Source organism: Capra hircus, chromosome 18 (assembly GCF_001704415.2).
Source record: "Capra hircus breed San Clemente chromosome 18, ASM170441v1, whole genome shotgun sequence".
NCBI classification, from domain to species: Eukaryota; Metazoa; Chordata; class Mammalia; order Artiodactyla; family Bovidae; genus Capra; species Capra hircus.
In genome coordinates this window covers 58,452,368-58,472,470 of record NC_030825.1, presented here as the reverse complement: position 1 = coordinate 58,472,470, position 20,103 = coordinate 58,452,368, and the positions used below count along the sequence as shown (strand labels likewise).

The 20,103-nt window shown below is 54.0% G+C and overlaps 3 protein-coding genes across 3 annotated transcripts; all 3 read left to right on the top strand.

Moving 5' to 3' along the window:
- Positions 1,403-3,075, top strand: NKG7 (natural killer cell granule protein 7). Its single transcript, XM_005701640.3, has 4 exons — positions 1,403-1,785; positions 1,863-2,009; positions 2,111-2,245; positions 2,412-3,075. The coding sequence occupies exons 1-4, from the start codon at positions 1,629-1,631 to the stop codon at positions 2,468-2,470; spliced, it is 498 nt and encodes a 165-aa protein (XP_005701697.1). The 5' UTR covers positions 1,403-1,628; the 3' UTR covers positions 2,471-3,075.
- On the top strand, positions 4,314-6,510 carry CLDND2 (claudin domain containing 2). The gene is made up of 4 exons (XM_018062967.1): positions 4,314-5,372; positions 5,709-5,846; positions 6,060-6,179; positions 6,392-6,510. Exons 1-4 carry the CDS (start codon positions 5,159-5,161, stop codon positions 6,463-6,465), a joined length of 546 nt encoding a protein of 181 aa, XP_017918456.1. The 5' UTR covers positions 4,314-5,158; the 3' UTR covers positions 6,466-6,510.
- ETFB (electron transfer flavoprotein beta subunit) lies at positions 7,185-19,911 on the top strand. The gene is made up of 6 exons (XM_018062964.1): positions 7,185-7,329; positions 12,880-13,038; positions 13,201-13,359; positions 14,099-14,161; positions 15,803-15,961; positions 19,698-19,911. The coding sequence occupies exons 1-6, from the start codon at positions 7,273-7,275 to the stop codon at positions 19,866-19,868; spliced, it is 768 nt and encodes a 255-aa protein (XP_017918453.1). The 5' UTR covers positions 7,185-7,272; the 3' UTR covers positions 19,869-19,911.

Here is a 20,103-nt window from a genome sequence, read left to right as displayed (position 1 = left end):
GGGATTGGAGCTGTGGTCAGGATGAGGTTGGGCTTGGGATGGGGTCGAGATCACAGAGGAGGACATTTCCCTGGTGGCCCAATGGTTAGGACTCTACTCTCACTGCCAGGGGCCCGGGTTCAGTCCCTGATTGGGGAACTAAGATCCCACAAACCATTTAGAGAGGCCAAAAGAGAAAATAGGAGAGAGGTGGTGGGGAGAAAAAGGAAAAACAGAAGATCACAGATGGGTTCCGAGCATGTGATCATCACATGCCCTCAGCCCAGACTTCCTGAAGCCTGTCCAGCTGCTCCTCACAGGAGTCGGGTCTATCACTGCTTTCGAGATGGTGCCCCAGCTGTCCATGACCAGGATCTCCTTCCAGGAGCCTGTCCTCCCAAGCGTGTTCTCAGGAGTGATCAGTTGCCCAGGTGGTGAGGATCTAGATGCGGGCCAAACTCTGCAAACTGGAGTCTCCAGCCAAGGAAGAGGACCGGCCTCCTGCAGCCACTCTCGTTCTCCCCTTCGCCGGCTGTCCTGGGACTGTCGGCTCAGTTCCTCTTCGGGACAGCAGTCCTGTTCCAGGTCACTCCTGCTTCACAGAGATAGGGTTAGGGTCTGCGCCTCCCCGCTGGGCCGTGACACCTTCCGCTTGTGCCTGAGGTGGGGCCCAGAGCCTGACACAGGTTGAGGTGAGGAGAGCCGTAAAGTCTTGCCCTGACATCCTTTACCCATCCCCCATCTCCCCCTGACCACAGAAACCCCGATCCCGGCGATGAAGCCCACCAGGCTGAACGCCTTACCCTTGGCCGAGCTGTTTGTGAACTCATTTGTGCCAGGATGTGGGCACATCTTCCCCTCTGCAAACTTTCAGAACTGTGGTCACTGTCTATCTTCCCCACGGCATAAGCTCCAAGCAAGGAGCCGGGAGTCTGAGTTCAGCACCTGGAGTCTAGGCTTCCAGCACCCTCCTCATGCAACGCCCAGCATCCTTGCCAACTGCCCCCTCTCTTTTTTCAGAGACCCTAGAATTAGGGGCCCCCACCTCCCAGAACGGAAAATTGCAGAATTACAGGAAAGCGTGATGCATTCCCCCAACTGTCTCCCTCTAGTCACACCTCCCCTCCCATCTAACTCACACCCCAGCCTCACTCACCGCATGCCCCCTCTGCTCACTCCTCTACCCACCCCCCATCTCTTTCTCTCACCTTTTCCAGGAAGCCCCTCTGGTGCGGAGGCCCCCAAGGGCAGCATGTAGAGAGGCTTCTGTGGAGACAGACAAGTCCCAAACCAGTGACAATGCGACATCTTCAGGGCCAACCCCCGCCGCCACCGTCCAGGGCGGGCGAGGGAAACCTCAGAGAGGGGCGGGGTTGGGGGGACGGGTGTCGGTGCAAGCCAGGAAGGCAGGGTGTGTCACACAGAGCAGCTGCCCGGGACAGGCTGAGACCAAACGGGCCTGACGTTGAGGAGCAAAGACCACCCCCCCGCCGCCCCTAGCTCTTGCTGGTTTCTCTTTCTTGAGACCAGAGGACCCAGGAATCTGGGGCGGAGGGGGAACAGACTTCCTCCTCTCTCAGAGACCCAGGAGGCTAGATCACCAGCCTTGTCATTGCCACCCGGGACCCAGGAACCCAGACTTCACCCCCATGGAGCCCTGCCGGTCCCTAGCCCTCCTCACCAGCTCCCTGGGCCTGGTGTCCCTCTTAGTGGCTCTGAGCACGGATTTCTGGTTTGCAGCTCAGGGGCCCAAGTCTTCATCTCACTCAGGCCTCTGGCCCAGCAAGGATCAAGTCTCAGTAGCAGGTAAGGCCTGGGGGTGTGGTCTTGGTGCGGGGAAAAGCCTGCGGGGACGGGCAGTCAGAGGTCCCATTTCCGAGCAGGCTACATCCATGTGACGCAGAGCTTCTGCATCCTGGCCGTCCTGTGGGGCCTGATCTCCACGGCCTTTCTGGTCATGTCTTGCATCCCTTCGCTGTCTGCCCCCGGACGCGGTCCCATTGTCTCCACCTTCATGGCCTTTGCTGGAGGTGAGGACTCCGTGCTGGGCTTGGGGGGCGGGGAGGAGGGGTGCTGAGGAAGGGGAGCTGCTGCAGGGGGGCTGACCCAACCCTCATGTCTCCATCCCCAGCCCTGTCCCTGATAGTGGCCATGACGGTCTACACCATTGAGCGGTGGAACCAGCCTGGAAACCCCCAGGTCCAGAGCTTCTTCGCATGGTCCTTCTACCTGGGCTGGGTTTCAACACTCCTCTTTCTCTGTACAGGTGATTGTGATTGCTGCCTGGGGAGTTCTGGGGCTGGCTTGAGGGGCTGGCTGGGGCTGGGGTGGGGGCTGGCTGGGGGAGGGGCTGGCTGGGAGGGTGGGGGCTGGCTGGGGGCTCTGAGGGAGCAGAAGAGGAGCAAGTATCTAACTTTTCTCTGCTACCCCAGGTGGCCTGAGTCTGGGCGCTCACTGCACGACCCACCGGCCTGGCTACGAGGCCATGTGAACCGCAGGATGGCCTTAGAGCTCTGTTCTCTGAAGGCATCATCAGGAATCCTGAAAGCAACAGCTGGCTCTCCTTCCAGCCAGCCTGCCCTGACTCCCAGCCTCCACAAGCTTCTTCCTTTGTAGCTTCATTCATTCAACAAAAATTTGCCGGGATCTGGTTATTCAAAGGGTCATGCAGCTACGACATAAACTGATGACATGCCAGCTCCATGGTGGGTGACGCTGGGCACCCAGAGGGGAGTCAGTCCTGCCACCCGCCCTGCCCTTCAGGAGCTCCTACCCAGTGTGGGGACCAGTCTAGGCTCAGACATGGCCCTAGGGCCCCTGTTGTCTCTCTTCTTTGTCCTTCCATCTCTTTTCTTCCCTGTGTCTTTTTTTTTTTTTTTGGCTGCATGGCATGCAAACTTCCTGGACCAGGGATTGAACCTGCTCCCCCTGGAGTGGAAGCACAGAGTCTTAACCCCTGGGCCAACAGGGAAGTCTTCCTTGTACCTTCCTCCTTTTAGTTCTTGTCTTTTGGCTCCCTCTCTCATTTAGTCACCCTGGCGTTCATCCTTAGTCCTTGTTCATTTCATTAATAAATTCACTCCTTCGGCTGGCTTTTCCTGAGTGCGTCCTTTCTGCTGGGCCTTCCACCGCAGATGCCGAGGTGACTCAGACTGGGCCCTGCCTGCCAGGGGCTCCAAGTCCCACGGGGGCAGGCAGAGCCCAGGGCTGGTATTGCAGGAGGACTGGCTGTGTCTGGGGGAGAGGTGGGATGTGGGGGTGAGCTTTCTGGGGAGAATGTGTTTAGGAACTTCTCCAGGGCTGAGGAAAGGTAATGCAGGCAGAGGGACCCCAAAGTGGAGGCATGGGGAGGCTGGGAGTTCTCACAAGATGGGGAACAGCACTTTGTGGTCCACTGTCGAATGTGAGGGGGTGACAGGAAATGAGGATGGGTGAGAAGTAGCACCTCTAACCCCACAATTGACTCTCTTGAGGGTGATGGGGAGCTAAGGGTGGAGGAGGGGAGGGACAGCATCTGGTTCGGGTGCCAGAAAGCCCCCCACTCTGCACCCTCTGGAGGCCAGAAGGGGAGAGAAAAAAGACTGCAATCCAACAGGAGGGACATGAGACATTACAAGGTTGCACTGGGGCCAGGGCATGAGAAGGAAAGGAGGAGCCAGAAAGATTCGGGGCGGGGGGAGGGACTTCCCTGGTGGAGAAGTGGACAGGAATCCCCCTGCCAGTATAGGGGACACAGGTTCGATCCCTGGTCCAGGAAGATTCTACGTGCCTTGGAGCAACTGGGCCCATGAGCCACAAGTACTGAGCCTGCACGCTGTAACTACTGAAGCCCTTGTGCTTAGAATCTGTGCTCTGCTACAAGATAAGTCACCACAATGAGAAGCCAGGACACCGCATCAAAGAGTAGCCTCTGCTCATGGCAACTAGAGAAAGACTGAGTACAGCAACAAAGATCCAGTGCAACAGAGAAGTAAATAAAGAAATAAAATTATTTAAAAAAAAATTAGATTCGGAGGCAGGGCAGGAGGAACTGGACTCAGGGATCCAAGGAGGGCAAGGAGCAGGAAGGGAACAAGGATAGTGCCCAAGGGTGTGGTCCAACTAACTGGGTGGGATGCCAGGGGCCTCCCTGGTTTGGTGGAAGATGCTGAGCTCAAATGGGCTTCCCAGGTTGCTCAGTGGTTAAAAAAAAAAAAAAAAATCTGCCTGCCAGTGCAGGACATGCAGGAAACTCTGGTTCTTTCCCTGGGTGGGGAAGATCCCACTGGAGGAGGAAATGGCAACCCACTCCAGTATTCTTGCCTGGAAAGTCCCACGGACAGAGGAGCCTGTGGGCTACAGTCCACGCGCTCAGAGAGAGTCAGATATGACTGAGCCACAGCATGGTCACACGCCAAGCTCAGTGGGGATGTGGTTGAGGGTCAGGGTCTGAGAGATGGTCAGAAGCAGATGAGGACCCAGACTGGAGATAGGGTTTGGGATGCTCTCAGAGCATCAGACATCCCTGGAGCTCACCTGGTAAGAAGATGCAGAATTGAGTTCTCCAGGAGAACTGGCCCTGAGAAGCAGACGGAGGAGGAGGGGCAGGAGGCTGCCTGGGGGCTTGGGAGGGCACAAAGAACTGAGGACCAGGAGAGCTTATGGGGGTCAAGAGAAGGGAAGTTTCTAGAAGGACATGGGTTACCGTGTCAAGGCCCTCAGACTCCCTCGGACTTGCCACCTAACACTGACTCTGTCACTTTGCCAGAAGAGCTGCTTCTGTGTGTGTGTGTGTGTACAGCTGGGTGAGTGGTTATCTCTTTAAATGGCTGCTAGGAGAGGGGGGATTCTGGAATTCTGCCGCATAGAGACATAGTCTCCCTTCTCTCCCACCTCTGGGCCCTGTCCAAGGGCCCCGGGAGAGCTGGGGGTGAGTCATTTAGGTGAGTGTGCACAGAGGTGGGGTGTTAGGAAGGCACACCCACTAGAGAACAGAGGTTTCTGGACAGAAGGGAGGTTCCTAAGCTGTGGTGCCTGAGGGGAAGGTGGTCAGTCTTAGGTCTGGGTGGGGCCTGCGAGGGGTCCCCAGAATGAGAAGCCCCAGGCAGGGGTGGAGGAGTAGCCATCTGATGGCTGTTCCGTAGCATGATACGGAGGGACATGCAGGAGGGGGTCCCAGGGACCTGGCAGTGAGCAGGGCATGGGTCAGTCTTGCAGGCGTGATCCTTGGCAGCAGTCCCCTGGCATGGGGGTGAAGCGGAGCCTTCAGAGCGGGGGCACCATGCTGGGCTTCTTGGCCAACTCCTTCATCGTTCTGTCCACTGCCTCCAACTACTGGATCCGCTACTCCGGGGGCCACAGTGGCCTTTGGCAGGAGTGTAACAAGGGCGTCTGCTCCAACATCCCTTGCGATAGTGAGGCCCGGAGGCCCAGCTGTCAGACCCCCGCCCCCCCACCCCCGTGAAGAGACAGCCCCCAGCACTGACCACAGCTGTCCCCTCACCTGACACCACATCCTGCAGCACCCCCACCCCCCTGCTCTTTCCACTTCGGCTCCTCCGTGACCGAGGCCACCACGAACTCCCACTTTGGGACCTGCTTCTCTGTTGCAACATTAACCTCCCCTCATGATGTAACTTCCGAGTCCCCATCCAAACCCCTGACTCGGCTCCCAGCCCGGAACCGGCGGTTGGGGGTGATGGGCAGGAGCGGCGCCAGCGGAGGTTGTTGACACGGTCCTTTCTCCCCAGACACGCTGGCGGTGACCGGGGCGTGCATCGTGCTGGCGGCGGGCTGCGGCATCATGGGCTTGGTGATGGGGCTGCGGCTTCTGTGCAGTGAGGGCTACTCCCGGGGTCAGACCACGTGTGCCGTCTTCCTTATCTCGGGTGAGATGGCATAGGGTGGGCCTGGAAGAGAAAGCCCAGGAGCGGGGCAGGGCTCCGGAGGACAGGCTTCGAGAGGGAGGGGCCAAGGGCGGGGGCGGGATGAAGGGGGCCGGAGGGTGGGAGAGAAGGGCGTGGCCAGGGCGGTGGGCGCGGTCAGGGTGGGGCCTGGGTGCCCCCCCGGCCACGCTCACCTAGCGGCGGGGTGGGGCCCAGGCCTGCTTCTGCTGATCGCCCTGACAGTCTACACAGTGAAGAATGCATGGAAAGACGACGTCTTCTATTCCTGGTCCTATTTTTTGGGGTGGCTGGCTTTACCCTTCTGTATTATCGCGGGTAACCTGGACAGCGGAAGAGGGTGGAGAGGAGACTTCCCCGAGGGCCCCGCCTCGCTTCTTGCAGAGTCTTCCCAACTGCCCTCCCAGGGACTTCCTAACACCCTCCACTCTGGGCCCTTGGAGTCCCAAACCCCAGTCCCCGGGGTCCTCCTGGTCATCTGCGCCAGGACCCACCCTGCTCCACCCGCCCTCCGTTCCCCTTTCTGCCAGGCTTCTGCTTTCTGCTGGCGGACATGATCATGCAGAGCACCGATGCCATCAGTGGATTCCCCGTGTGCTTATGACCGCAGCTGCCTGGGGACAGAATAAAGGATCGGCTCCCACTGCCAGCCGGCCTCACATGACTTTCTGGGGGACCCGAGGATGCGCACACGGGGGTACTTGGAGGCTCGGGGAGGAAGTAAGGACGCGAACCTACAGGGAAAGTGGAGACTTGGGGGACTCAGAGAGATTCCGACGTGGGTAGGACCAAGGACATGGGTTTTGATGGGAACAGGGACACGGGGGTTGTGGAATCAGGAGGGGACAAGGGGGCGCGTGGAGAGGAGGTAGGGACGCAGACTTGCGGGGAAAGTGGAGGCGGGGGCGGGGGAGGACGGAACGGAGGGAACGCAGAAGTGCGATCGTGGAGGGGATGAGGAATACGAGCGTGGAGAGATCGGAGGAGCCTGCAGACTCAGAGGCTCGGGGACACGAGCACTTCCGCTCTCACCACTCTAGAGAGGGAGAATAAGAGGTGGGGACCTCAGGGAGGGGCCGACCCCCGAGGTCTTCGGGGGAAAAAAAGTTTGGGGCAGCTCCCTCCCCCACAAGACCTTTACCCCAGTTCCCGGCCACGCCCCCTTCCTGAAGCTCCTGTCCCTTCCCCTCCGGGTTCCGCCTCCCTCCTCAGGGGCCGCTCCCCATTGGCCCACGTCTGCTGGAGACTCTGCCTCCTGGCCTTCCGATTGGTCCTCTGTCGGGGCGAGGAGGCGGGCGCCGCAGCGGGTGGTGGCGCGTGGCGCAGGCGCAGAGGAGGGCAGAGGGGGCGGGGCGAGCGGTCAGGGAGGCAGAAGGTGAGTTCGGACCCGGCGGGTCGCCGTGGCGGGAAGATGGCGGAGCTGCGCGCGCTCGTGGCTGTCAAGAGGGTCATCGACTTCGCGGTGAAGGTGACCGCCCCCCCCCTTTCCCTCGTCCCTGAACCCTGCGGTCGTGTACTTCCGGGGTCACGAGCGCCCACCGTATGAGGGTCTTCTGGTACCTCCCGTGTCTGCCGCTCTCCCAAACGTCCGAGTCACATCTGAGGGCGGAGATCACCGAACGGAGAGGTTCTTAGGTTCCCGTCCTGGTTCATTTAAACCCAGCCCTTCTGGGGTCATGACTCCGTCCCCCTTCCGCCACTTCTATACTCAGTGTCTTGAGAACTGCGTGTGGGCCGAGCTACCGTCTCTGTTTCTTACCTGCTGGAAGAGCCGTGGCCCCTAACGCACGAAGAAACTGAGTCACAGAGAGGCCACTCGGCTGAGAAGGGGCTGAGCCGGGATTCCTAGCCAGGTCCCGCTGACTCCTCACCCCAATTAGTGCCTTTGAACACGAGCCAGGATTTCACTCACTCGGCTGCGTTGCACACTCAAAGGGGTTGGGCACAGGCAGTGTGCTATAATGGAAGTCCTCTGGGAACCCAGAAGCTATCCAGCCCCAGGGCGAGCGAGGAGGCTGTAGCTCGGAAGGAGAAAGGTTTGCTAAAGATGAAAGCCAGTCTGACAAGCTGATGGAAATAGCTTACAGCCTCCACGAGATGGGGTAGAGGGCAGGGTCCCTGAGGACCGGGCTTGTCCCCAGGGAAGCTGGTCTGGACAGAGGTAGATCAGACAGACTCCCTCAGACAAAAGCCACTTTGTCTCAATAGTTGGCTTGAACCAGACTGAAGGCAGTGACTGTCCATCCATGTTTGTCCCCACCTCCCCACTCCCGTCAGTACACCTGAGTACACCTCTGTGTCCCCAGCATTGCCCAACACAGGGCCTGGAAGCCTGTCTGCGCATGAAAACTTCTGTGATTGTTGACAGCTCACATTAAGTGGGTCCTTGCTGTGCATTAGGCAGGGAGATGAATTGATTCAGTCCTTTCAATACCGTCTAGATATGAATCCCGTTGGACAGGTGAGGACACTGAGGCCCATGGAGGTTCTGTTGATTGTCTGATCACCCGGCAGGTCAGCAGCAGTCAGGATCTAAAGGTAGCCAGGGCCTCCTCTCATTTCTACCTGACAACCATTTGGCCTAATGACAGCTCTGGCACCATGTGACAGGGGAGTTGCCTCCAACATTTGGGGGGCAAGCTTATTTTGGGGTCCTGCGACCCAATTCAACCCCCTCTGACTGTCCCTTTGGCCTCCCATAGCCTCCCTCAGCGCTAGTCCTAGTCGCTGGCCTGAGATACCTGTCTCATCCATCAGACAGGCTCACATTTGACTCAGCTCTAGGTCTCAGCTTGGGCTTCCCTGGTGGCTCAGAAGGTGAAGAATCTGTCTGCAGTGCTAGAGACCCGGGTTCAATCGCTGAGTTGGGAAGATCCCCTGGAGAAGGGAATGGCTACCCACTCCAGTATTCTTGCCTGGAGAACTCCATGGACAGAGGAGCCTGGCAGGCTACAGTCCATGGGGTTGCAAAGAGTCGGAGACGACTGAGTGACTAATGTTTTCTTTGGTCCCAGCACAGGACCTGACACCAGGACATGGGGGCCTCTGGTGTTTGTGCCGAATGCCGAAGTGTAAATTCCTCATATGAATTTCTGTCCTTCCCACCCTGTCCTCCCCACCAAGTGTTGGCGCTGCCTGCCCCTCCCACAGTGCCCCAGGGTGTCTCCCTGGATGTGTTTGTTAATGTTCCTTGTTCAGAAAAAAAGTGATTTAAACAGTGCCAACTCGCTAATCACCCAGCCAAACCTGGAGCACCACCCCAGCTTCCTTCCTTCACCTCCGCAGTCTGTCAGTTCTCAGCCCGGTGCCTTCTGCTCTCTCCATCTCTCTGCCCTGCTCCCTCTTCTCTGGCGGTTCAGGCCTCCTCTTCTACCTGAACCCTCAGTGTCGTCTCCTCCCCAGTTCCCCAGTCTCTCCCCTCCAGTTCATCCCTTCCCAGCCTCGGAGTTGGAGGGGGCTTCCTACACCCAGGGCTGACCCTGTGCCCCCACCATCATCCCAGTTTTCCCAAGCTCCCGGAGGACAAAGTCCCAGTCCCTTAGCCTGGGGCTCAGGCCTCTCAGTGGTCCAGCCCTGGCTCCCTGGCCTTCCATCACCCCTCCTTGGTGCCTCCGCGGCTCCAAGCTGCTCAGACTTTCCCAACAGACCAGACTGCTGGTTGCCTTGCGCCTTTGCCCCTGCTGTGCCTTCTGCCTGGGTACCTTTCCAGCTCCACCCTCCCACCTCTGCTTCTTATCCCTCCCTTGTCCTGCCTAATTCCCATCTCATCTATTGCAATAGGGCTAAGGGATTCTATGATGTCACCACCTCCCGGAAATCCCCCCTCCCCCACCGCCTCATCCCTTTAGGCTACTCTGATGTGTCCTTGGGCCCTCCCGCAGCCCCTTGGGCTTGGTCTCAGCCCTTCCCACACTGGATTAATTAAGATCCTCTGTTTGCCCAGATGTCCACACCCCGCCCCCAGATTGGCAGCTTTTTTTTGGGGGGGGGGCGGGGCGTGTGCAAGGCCTGACACAACTCTGTTTCCAGCATCGCCCTAGCCTCTGAGGCCTTCCGTGGTCACCGGCTCGGCCTCTCTGTGCCTCCGTTGCCCCATCTAGCAAGTGGGGATGGCAGTGGCAGTAACCAGCCTCCTGGGCTCTTTGGATGGTTAAACGAGTTAAGGCTTATAAAGCCCTTGGAAGCTTTGCCTGCCTGTTTCTGTTGAGGGTTAATTTGTTGCACCTTAAAGAGAAAGCCTGGATGCTTCACTGAATCATCTCCCTCAATTTATAAAAACATCTTTATTCAAAAAAAGAAAAAAAGACCATACTGAGTTTGCAGGCCAACCATTGTTTCCCGACTTAAGTAATTTACGTAAGCAGTGTTTCTGAAGCCTGGAAACAACTCAAGCTTCAAAGGTCTTCCCTGGAGATGAGCTGGCACAGGTCCCCGCTACCAGAGAACTCACATCTATTTCTCCCTGGGAGTTGGGAGTCCGGGGCTGGGCGTCCTGCCAGGGCTGGAACAGGCTGGGGCGCTCCCTTGGCCCCCGCTGACTCCCCCCAGTGAGGCCTTGTACTGATTTGGGGGGCCACTTTCCTATTTATAAAGGGGAGGCTCCTATGTTGAATTTTTTTTTTTTTTAATGAAAGAAAGGGCTTTGGTGTTTTAGTTTCCATACTGTTTAGTAAGTGACTGATCAGCGGACAGGTGCCCTTGTGAGCAGGCTGTCATTTAGTCATCCGACAAATACTTACAATGCATTCACCATGTGCCAGGCACCGTGCTAGGCCCAGGGGATATGGTCATGACCAAAATGCACATAAATTCCTGTCTTCGTGGAGTTGACATTTTGCTGGAGAGAAGACAGGTCTGACATATGTCATGTGGCTGGGGGTTGGCCATTGTGACAGAAAGAGAAAGATGAGACGGAGAGTTGAGAGGGTTGCAGTTTGAGGAAGATGGCCAGGGAAGCCAGAAGGAGGTGAGGGATGGAGCCAACGGCATGTCTGGGGAAATCTTGTGTGATCCACCCAGTAGATGTTCTAGTAGGAAAAGAAGAACAAAATATGGACTCAGTGCATGGTGTTTGCTCCATGGCTTTTTCTGTAAAGTTAATTGATTAAGTTGTAGAGTCTGTGCCCTATTGTTGGTGCCAAGATGACTTTTCCAAAACTGGGATAGGGTTGTTCTTTTTCTCTTTCTCCCCCTCCTCCTTTTATTTTATTTTTTTTTCCCCTCCTCCTTTTAATGTTACCAGTCCCTGAGGCACAGGCAGACTGGGAGACACCTCCCCAAATCCCACACTCCCATCTCAGTTCTGTCCTGTGAATGGGAGGAACAGCCACACCTCCGCCAGGCCCAGAGAAACCGGTGCAGGAAAATAGTAAGAGAGAGAATCCCAGTGCCCCCCGTTGGGCCATGCTGTCACCCTGGATCTGCTCTGTTCAAGGAAAAGAGAGAGGGAGGTCCTGAGGGAGGTTATATAGGCTCCCAAGCCAAGCTCCCCTGGGCATCTCTCTCAGGCTGGAGCCCAATTCAGTGTCCCCCTCTCTGCTAATGTACCCACTGGAAACCCGAGAGTCCACTCGACTCTTCCCTCTCACCGCTCCCCTCCTCCACCCCGGCACTCTGTCAGTTTCACCTCCAAAGACCTCCAGTGCATCCAGTTCCCCATCACCACTGTCACGGCTGTCCAAAGCAGTCATTTCTGATTTCAGTGACCGACAGCCACCCAGTCCCCACTTCCGCTCTTGCCATTTTTCCAGTTTTCTCCACCAAGGATCCAGAATGACCTGGTGCAGACTTAAGTTGGATGCACTCACCTCTTTATGCTGTTCTTTGGATCAAGGCCCAGCTCCCTGGCGGGGCCTGCTGGGCCCTGGACAGTCATATTCCTTTCCTGTTGCTCCTGAAACTAGTTACCATAAACTTGTGTGACTCCCAACAACCCAGATTCCTTCTCTTCCAGGTCTGGAGGTCAGATGTCTGCAGTGAGTGTACTGGATTAAGTTCAAGGTGTCAGCAGGGCTGTGTGCCTTCCAGAGGCTCCAGGAGAGAATCTGTCTCTTGCCTTTGCCAGCTCCTAGAGGCCCCCTGCATCCCTTGGCTTGTGGCCCCTTCCTCTGTCTTCAGTCGGTAGCATAGCATTTTCAGTCTCTCTTGGACCCTGACACTCTCTCCCCTCCCTCTTTCACTTATAAGGAATGCTGTGACTCATTTGAGCCCACCTGGTTCATACCAAGTAACCTCTCTCAGAATCCTGAATGTAAGCACTTTTGCATAAGTCCCTTCTACCACGTAGGCTACAGTCACCATGCAGGCGACAGTCACAGGGTTAGGATGTGGGCATCTTGAGGATCATGCCGGTTCAGCCCTTGCCAGCCTCTGCAACAGCACACTGCATTCCTCTGGCCACACCAGCTCCCTGGGACTCCTCAAACCCCAGGGCCTTTGCACGTGCTCCTCTCACCCCTGACACTTTCCCACACATTTTACCCCCTCAATGCCAGTTCCCCTTCAGGTTCAGCTCAACTGCCACTGCCTCAGGGAATCCTACCCTGATAGCCTCCAACATCAGCCTGGGCAGGGCCCCCCTCGTCCTGTCTTACAGCTCCCTGACTCCTCCTCTAGGATTGTCAGGTGGTACAGAAGGAGACTAGAGTGCTTGGGGCCCAGGGCACTGCCAACTGACCACATGACTGTGGGACAGTTACTTCCATATGGGGCCTTCCCTGGTGGCTCAGGGTAAAGAATCCGCCTGCCAAGCAGGAGACACAGGTTCAATCCCTGGATCGGGAAGATTCCCTGGAGAAGGAAACAGCAACCTCCTCCAGTATTCTTGCCTGGAGAATCCCACGGACAAAGGAGCCTGGCGGGCTACAGGCCATAGGGTCACAAAGAGTCGGACAAGACCGAAGCGATTTAGCAGGCATGCACGTGGTCCCCATCCAGCCTGGGTGGAGCTTGGTGTCTCAGCCCCTGCCTCCTCACCTGCTTCCCTCTGACCTTGCCCCTTCCCCTCCTGGCTGAGCAGATCCGGGTGAAGCCCGACAAGACGGGTGTGGTCACGGATGGCGTGAAGCATTCCATGAACCCCTTCTGTGAAATCGCAGTGGAGGAGGCCGTGCGGCTCAAGGAGAAGAAGCTAGTGAAGGAAATCATTGCCGTCAGCTGCGGGCCTGCCCAGTGCCAGGTGCTCTGGGCCTAGGGAGGGGCTGGGGCCCCACGTCCTGCGTCAGAGGGAGGAGGGGCCGGGGGCTGGACCCCTGGGTCTGAGGGAGGAGGGGCTGGGGGCCTGTGCTCCTGGGTCCCCTTCGGGCTAGAAGCCAAGTCAAGCCCCTTCTTTGCCTGGCAGGAGACAATCCGCACCGCTCTGGCCATGGGTGCAGACCGGGGCATCCATGTGGAGGTGCCTGCTGCAGAAGCGAATCACCTGGGTCCCCTGCAGGTGGCTCGGGTCCTGGCCAAGCTGGCAGAGAAGGAGAAGGTGGACCTGGTGCTGCTGGGAAAGCAGGTAGGTGGCAGAATCATGATTCAAACTGGCTGAAGCCAAAAAGCAAACTTATTAGTTCATGTGAGGAAGCTTCAGGCACAGCTTGTTCTAGGTCCCACATGCTATAATTTGTAACTCTGTGTTAGCTTTACTCTCTGTAGCTCCAGGCTCACATCCCAGCAGCCTGAGAACCCCAGCAGAAAGGCAGGAACCTCTATTACAAGGAGTCCAGCAAAACTTTCAGAGCTGACTCTTCATTGGTCTAGCTGGAGTCACGTGCCCATCCTTGAACTAATCACTGGGGTTGGAGATAAAGCGTTCCCGCTGGCCCAGATGCCATCCATGTGGTTGCTCTGTGTGACCAGAACAGGTGTGCCTAGAGTGACACCACTGGAATATTTAGAGACGGGGCAAAGACATACCAGGGCCCCTCATGTGCTCTTCAAAAACTAACTGCCTCTCTCGGGGCCTGAGTGAGGGGAAGGGAGCATTGTGGACCAGGAGTCAGCAGATTGGTCCATGGCCACCACTGATTTTATAAATAAAGTTTTACTGAAATGCTACCACATGTGTTTATGTAGACACCTATTGTCTATGGGTGCTTATGCTCTATAGGGGCAAAGCTGAGTGATCCTAAGAGTGTTTATATTTTTTACCTGGCCTGTTATAGAAACGTTTGCCAGCCTCCTTTCTAGAACAAAAGCCCAAATGTTACCTGAGAAACCCCATCATTGTACAGTCTTCTCTCTTCTCCACTCAGGCCATCGATGATGACTGTAACCAGACAGGGCAGATGACAGCCGGATTTCTGGACTGGCCACAGGTGAGGCCAGAGTGCAGACCATCTGCTGAAGGCCAGGCCTGGGGGCTCAGAACACAGCCACCCGATCTCTGCCCTTCTGGAGGGAGGCAGGTGTGAAGCTGGACGCCTGCTCCAGTGGGCAGAAGTGGGGTCGCATATGCAAGACTCCAGGCCTCCTCTGGGCCTTCACGTGCCCCTTCCCCATCCTGCTGCTCCTCAGCCACACGCAGCTTAGCCCTACCCCAGGGCCTTTGCACCTGCTGTTCCCTCAGCCTGGAACGGGGTTCTCTCAGATCACCTCAAGGCTTTTGACTTACCTCCAGATTTCTCCTCAGGTTTCACCTCTTCAGAGAGGCCTACTTGCTCACAATCTATGAAATATGCCCCCTCTCCAACCCCATGAGCCCCATTCCTGCCTAACTGAAATGCAAATGACAGGAGTCATTTAAAATTTTTCACAGCCGCTTTCAAGAAGTAAAAAAGGCCAAATTTATTTCAATGTTATTTTAGTTCACATATCAAAAATATTATTTTAACATGTCACAGAGAAAAAATACTGGGCTATTTTACATTCTTTTGGTTTTGGTATGAGGTTTTTGAAATCCAGTGTGTATTTTATATTTACAGAGTATTTCAATTCAGATGCTCAGTTTCTATCAGAAACATTCAGATTCCTAAAACTCAGTGTGGAAAAAGTAGATTCATACCCCAAGTTGTTCCAAACAGGCTTAAATAACCATCAAATATCCTGCACATATATAAAGTGTACAATCAAGTGAACTTTGGTACATGTTACACATATATTACACACCCGTGAAACCATCCCCACAGTTATGATCATGGATCTTGCTTATTGGTTTTAAAATTTAAATTAACAAAATAAAATGAAAAATTCCATCCACACCTCAGTGGAACTAACCACATTTCACGTGCTCAGAAGCCACCTGTGGCCAGTGGCCACTGTGTGTTTACTTGGTTACCAGCGGTCTTCACTGCAGGATAAATGCCCCCAAAGCCGGAACCTTATCAGTTATGTTCATGGTGTATCTCCAAGAGCAGCTCGTGGGACATTCCGGGTGAGACCTGAAAGATTTGTCCAGTGAATAAGTGACACAATAGAGAGAAGAGATTGGTCAGACAGAGGGCGTAGGTCACATCTGGAAATGGTGATTCAGGACCGAAGGGCCCAAGAGCCTTGGGCCAGAGGGTGGGCACTGTGTGAAGAAGGTGGGGCCCCAGAGGATGTTTTGAGGATCAAGGTACACTTGAGCTTCTGTTGTCAAGAGGCCTCAAAGGAGCTCTTGGGGACAGAAAGATGGGTAAATGAGACCATGACACGAGCCTTGAACCAGCCTGGACATGTTTTTGAGCCTCTCTCTCTGCCTCAGTTTTCCTCATCTGTAAAGTGGGATAATAGCACTTCCCTCATAGAGTTCCTAGGAGGATCTGATGACCTGATACATTTCAGTCACTTGGAACAGTGTCCCATACTCAACATGTGTTCGTTATTATTGAGAAAGGGAGATCCAGTGGGTAGGTTTAGGATATTAGGAACTATACCCTGAGTCCCATGAAAGACACCCTCCCCTGGATTTTTGAGATCCCTCTCTGTGACTTCCTTAGTTAACCTCCCCTGTGTCCCCCCACGCTGTCCCTCCCCAGGGCACATTCGCCTCCCAGGTGACACTGGAAGGGGACAAGATCAAAGTAGAGCGGGAGATTGATGGGGGCCTGGAGACTCTGCGCTTGAAGTTGCCTGCTGTGGTGACCGCTGACCTGCGGCTCAATGAGCCCCGCTATGCAACATTGCCCAATATCATGGTGAGTACTTAGCAGAGGGGCCACTGAGGGGCTGGGAAGGGGCGGGTGCTGCAGGCTCCATGCCTTACTGGTGGTCAGGTGGGAGGAGAGCAGACCCAGGGGATGTCTCCAAAGGAAGGGGCAACTTGGTGAGTCTGGTTGACAGAGGGTTTAGTTCAGTTCAGTTCAGTTCAGTTGCTCAGTCGTGTCCGACTCTGCAACCCCATAAATTGCAGCACGCCAGGCCTCCCTGTCCATCACCAACTCCCAGAGTTCACTCAAACTCAACCATCGAGTCGGTGATGCCATCCAGTCATCTCATCCTCTGTCGTCCCCTTCTCCTCCTGCCCCCAATCCCTCCCAGCATCAGAGTCTTTTCCAATGAGTCAGCTCTTCGCATGAGGTGGCCAAAGTACTGGAGTTTTATCTTTAGCATCATTCCTTCCAAAGAACACCCAGGACTGATCTCCTTTAGGATGGACTGGTTGGATCTCCTTGCAGTCCAAGGGACTCTCAAGAGTCTTCTCCAACACCACAGTTTAAAAGCATCAATTCTTCGGTGCTCAGCTTTCTTCACAGTCCAACTCTCACATCCAAACATGACTACTGGAAAAACCATAGCCTTGACTAGACTGACCTTTGTTGGCAAAGTAATGTCTCTGCAATCTTGATTCCAGCTTGTTCTTCTTCCAGCCCAGCGTTTCTCATGATGTACTCTGCATATAAGTTAAATAAGCAGGGTGACAATATACAGCCTTGATGTACTCCTTTTCCTATTTGGAAGCAGTCTGTTGTTCCATGTCCAGTTCTAACTGTTGCTTCCTGACCTGTATACAGGTTTCTTAAGAGGCAAGTCAGGTGGTCTGGTATTCCCATCTCTTTCAGAATTTTCCAGTTTTTTGTGATCCACACAGTCAAAGGCTTTGGCATAGTCAATAGAGTGGAAATAGATGTTTTTCTGGAACTCTCTTGGAGAAGGCAATGGCACCCCACTCCAGTACTCTTGCCTGGAAAATCCCATGGATGGAGGAGGCTGGTAGGCTGCAGTCCATGGGCTTGAGAAGAGTTGGACACGACTGAGCGACTTCACTTTCACTTTTCACTTTCATGCATTGGAGAAGGAAATGGCAACCCACTCCAGTGTTCTTGCCTGGAGAATCCCAGGGACGGGGGAGCCTGGTGGGCTTCCATCTCTGGGGTCGCACGGAGTCGGACACGACTGAAGCGACTTAGCAGCAGCAACAGCAGCAGTAGCAGCTGGAACTCTCTTGCTTTTTCGATGATCCAGCGGGTGTTGGCAATTTGATCTCTGGTTCCTCTCCCTTTTCTAAAACCAGCTTGAACATCAGGAAGTTCACGGTTCACGTATTGCTGAAGCCTGGCTTGGAGAATTTTGAGCATTACTTTACTATTGTGTGGGATGAGTGCAATTGTGTGGTAGTTTGAGCATTCTTTGGTATTGCCTTTCTTTGGGATTGGAATGAAAACTGACCTTTTCCAGTCCTGTGGCCACTGCTGAGTTTTCCAAATTTGCTGGCATATTGGGTGCAGCACTTTCACAGAATCATCTTTCAGGATTTGAAATAGCTCTACTGGAATTCCATCACCTCCACTAGCTTTGTTCATAGTGATGCTTTCTAAGGCCCACTTGACTTCACATTCCAGGATGTCTGGCTCTAGGTGAGTGATTACACCATTGTGATTATCTTGGTCGTGAAGATCTTTTTTGTACAGTTCTTCTGTGTATTCTTGCCACCTCTTCTTAATATCTTCTGTTTCTGTTAGGTCCATACCATTTCTGTCCTTTATCGAGCCCATCTTTGCATGAAATGTTCCCTTAGTATCTCTAATTTTCTTGAAGAGACCTCTAGTCTTTCCCATTCTGTTGTTTTCCTCTATTTCTTTGCCTTGATCACTGAGGAAGGCTTTCTTATCTTTCCTTGCTATTCTTTGGAACTCTGAATTCAGATGCTTATATCTTTCCATTTCTCCTTTGCTTTTCGCCTCTCTTCTTTTCACAGCTATTTGTAAGGCCTCCTCAGACAGCCATTTTGCTTTTTTGCATTTCTTTTCCCTGGGGATAGTCTTGATCCCTGTCTTCTGTACAGTGTCACGAACCTCAATCCATAGTTCATCGGGCACTCTTATCTATCAGATCTATGCCCTTAAATCTATTTCCCACTTTCACTGTATAATCATTAGGAATTTGATTTAGGTCATACCTGAATGGTCTAGTGGTTTTCCCTACTTTCTTCAATTTAAGTCTGAATTTGGCAATGAGGAGTTCATGATCTGAGCCACAGTCAGCTCCCAGTCTTGTTTTTGCTGACTGTATAGAGCTTCTCCATCTTTGGCTGCAAAGAATATAATCAGTCTGATTTCAGTGTTGACCATCTGGTGATGTCCATGTGTAGAGTCTTCTCTTGTGTTGTTGGAAGAGGGTGTTTGCTATGATCAGTGCGTTCTCTTGGCAGAACTCTATTAGCTTTTGCCCTGCTTCATTCTGCATTCCAAGGCCAAATTTGCCTGCTACCCCAGGTGTTTCTTGACTTCTACTTTTGCATTCCAGTCCCCTATAATGAAAAGGACATCTGTTTTGGGTATTAGTTCTAAAAGGTCTTGTAGGTCTTCATAGAACCATTCAACTTCAGCTTCTTCAGTGTTACTGGTTGGGGCATAGACTTGGATAACTGTGATACTGAATGGTTTGCCTTGGAAACGAACAGAGATCATTCTGTCGTTTTTGAGATTGCATCCAAGTACTGCATTTGGACTCTTTTGTTGACCATGATGGCTACTCCATTTCTTGTAAGGGATTCCTGCCCTTAGACAGAGGGTTCACTGAATCATTTCTGCCAATAGTGAGAGTTCCGGGAGAGGGTGCTGTTTTGGCGAATGGAGCAGGTTTTTGGTCACCTCAGCCAGCAGAAAGGCTTCACTGGCCAATAGGAAGGTTTACCCGTCATTCCAACATATAGGAAAAGTTGATTGTGTAATCTTAGCCAATTAGATCATCTTGGTTCATCAGGGAGGGTTCCGCTGGTAATCATTACCAACAGGAAAGAATCATTTAGGCCTAACTAGGAAAAGTTCATGGGGTCTCTTGGCAAACATGGTGAAATCACTGTTCATCTAGGTTCTAGCATGTGGAGAACATTGTGGGCCATCTCAGCCAATAGGGTGCGTTCAATGAACCATCTCAGCCAATAGGGAGAGTTCATTGTGTTTTCTCAGCCAAACAGTTCTCCTGTTTGTCATTTATCCAACAAGGAAGGTTCATTGACTCATCATAGCCAATAGGTGAGTTCAGTGAGTTATCTCAGCCAATAGGAAGGTATCAGTGTGTCATCTCAGCCAATAGAGAGTGTTTAGTAGGTCATTTCATTTAACAGGGGGGGTTCACTGAGTCATCCCAACAAGGGGAGTACAATTGGTCATCTTGGCCAAAGGTCCATTGAGTTATTATTGCTAGAGGACGACTTTTCCCACCCTTTCCAGCCAGTGAAGGACTTCCCATGGTGGTTAACTAAAGGGGGGCTTCCACAATAGGAGGGCTCCCCAGGGCACCCCAGCCAGCAGGAATTGTCCACACCAAGTGTGGCCCTGTAAGAGGTCACATGTGCCCTGGCCAGTGGGCAGATCCAGAGGGTTCAGCCGATGGGAGTGGTTCTGCAGGTGTGGCACACATGCAAAGGGGCTGCAAGAGGGTGGGCAGGGGCTGGGGCAGCCCTGTGAAATCATGGCCTCCTGAGTGCAGAAAGCCAAGAAGAAGAAGATCGAGGTGATTAAGGCAGGGGACCTGGGCCTGGACCTGACCTCCAAGCTCTCCGTGATTAGCGTGGAAGACCCGCCCCAGCGCACAGCTGGTGTCAAGGTGGAGACCACAGAGGACCTGGTGGCCAAACTGAAGGAGATTGGGCGCATCTGAGCCCCTTCCCTGAAACCCAGCAATAAAACCATGACTCTTCTGACGTCTGTCTCCATTAACTCATTCCCCGGGAATCCCTTCTTTGATTCATTCAATGAACATTTATTCAAGTCTCCCATGTGCCAGGTCCTGTGCTGGGTAACACTGGGGACCCAAGTGAGTTTTGTCAGGTCCCTGCCTTTGAGGAGCTTCCGTGTTGAAGGAGGGACAGACATGGGTGCCTGGCCTTTGCTGA

Coding starts and splice junctions, on each gene's coding strand:
- NKG7 (XM_005701640.3), top strand. CDS start 1,629: ATGGAGCCCTGCCGGTCCCTAGCCCTCCTCACCAGCTCCCTGGGCCTG. Junction 2,010..2,110: donor CTTCATGGCCTTTGCTGGAG/GTGAGGACTCCG, acceptor CTCCATCCCCAG/CCCTGTCCCTGATAGTGGCC. Junction 2,246..2,411: donor ACTCCTCTTTCTCTGTACAG/GTGATTGTGATT, acceptor CTGCTACCCCAG/GTGGCCTGAGTCTGGGCGCT.
- CLDND2 (XM_018062967.1), top strand. CDS start 5,159: ATGGGTCAGTCTTGCAGGCGTGATCCTTGGCAGCAGTCCCCTGGCATG. Junction 5,373..5,708: donor CTCCAACATCCCTTGCGATA/GTGAGGCCCGGA, acceptor CTTTCTCCCCAG/ACACGCTGGCGGTGACCGGG. Junction 6,180..6,391: donor ACCCTTCTGTATTATCGCGG/GTAACCTGGACA, acceptor CCTTTCTGCCAG/GCTTCTGCTTTCTGCTGGCG.
- ETFB (XM_018062964.1), top strand. CDS start 7,273: ATGGCGGAGCTGCGCGCGCTCGTGGCTGTCAAGAGGGTCATCGACTTC. Junction 7,330..12,879: donor TCATCGACTTCGCGGTGAAG/GTGACCGCCCCC, acceptor CTGGCTGAGCAG/ATCCGGGTGAAGCCCGACAA. Junction 14,162..15,802: donor GATTTCTGGACTGGCCACAG/GTGAGGCCAGAG, acceptor GTCCCTCCCCAG/GGCACATTCGCCTCCCAGGT.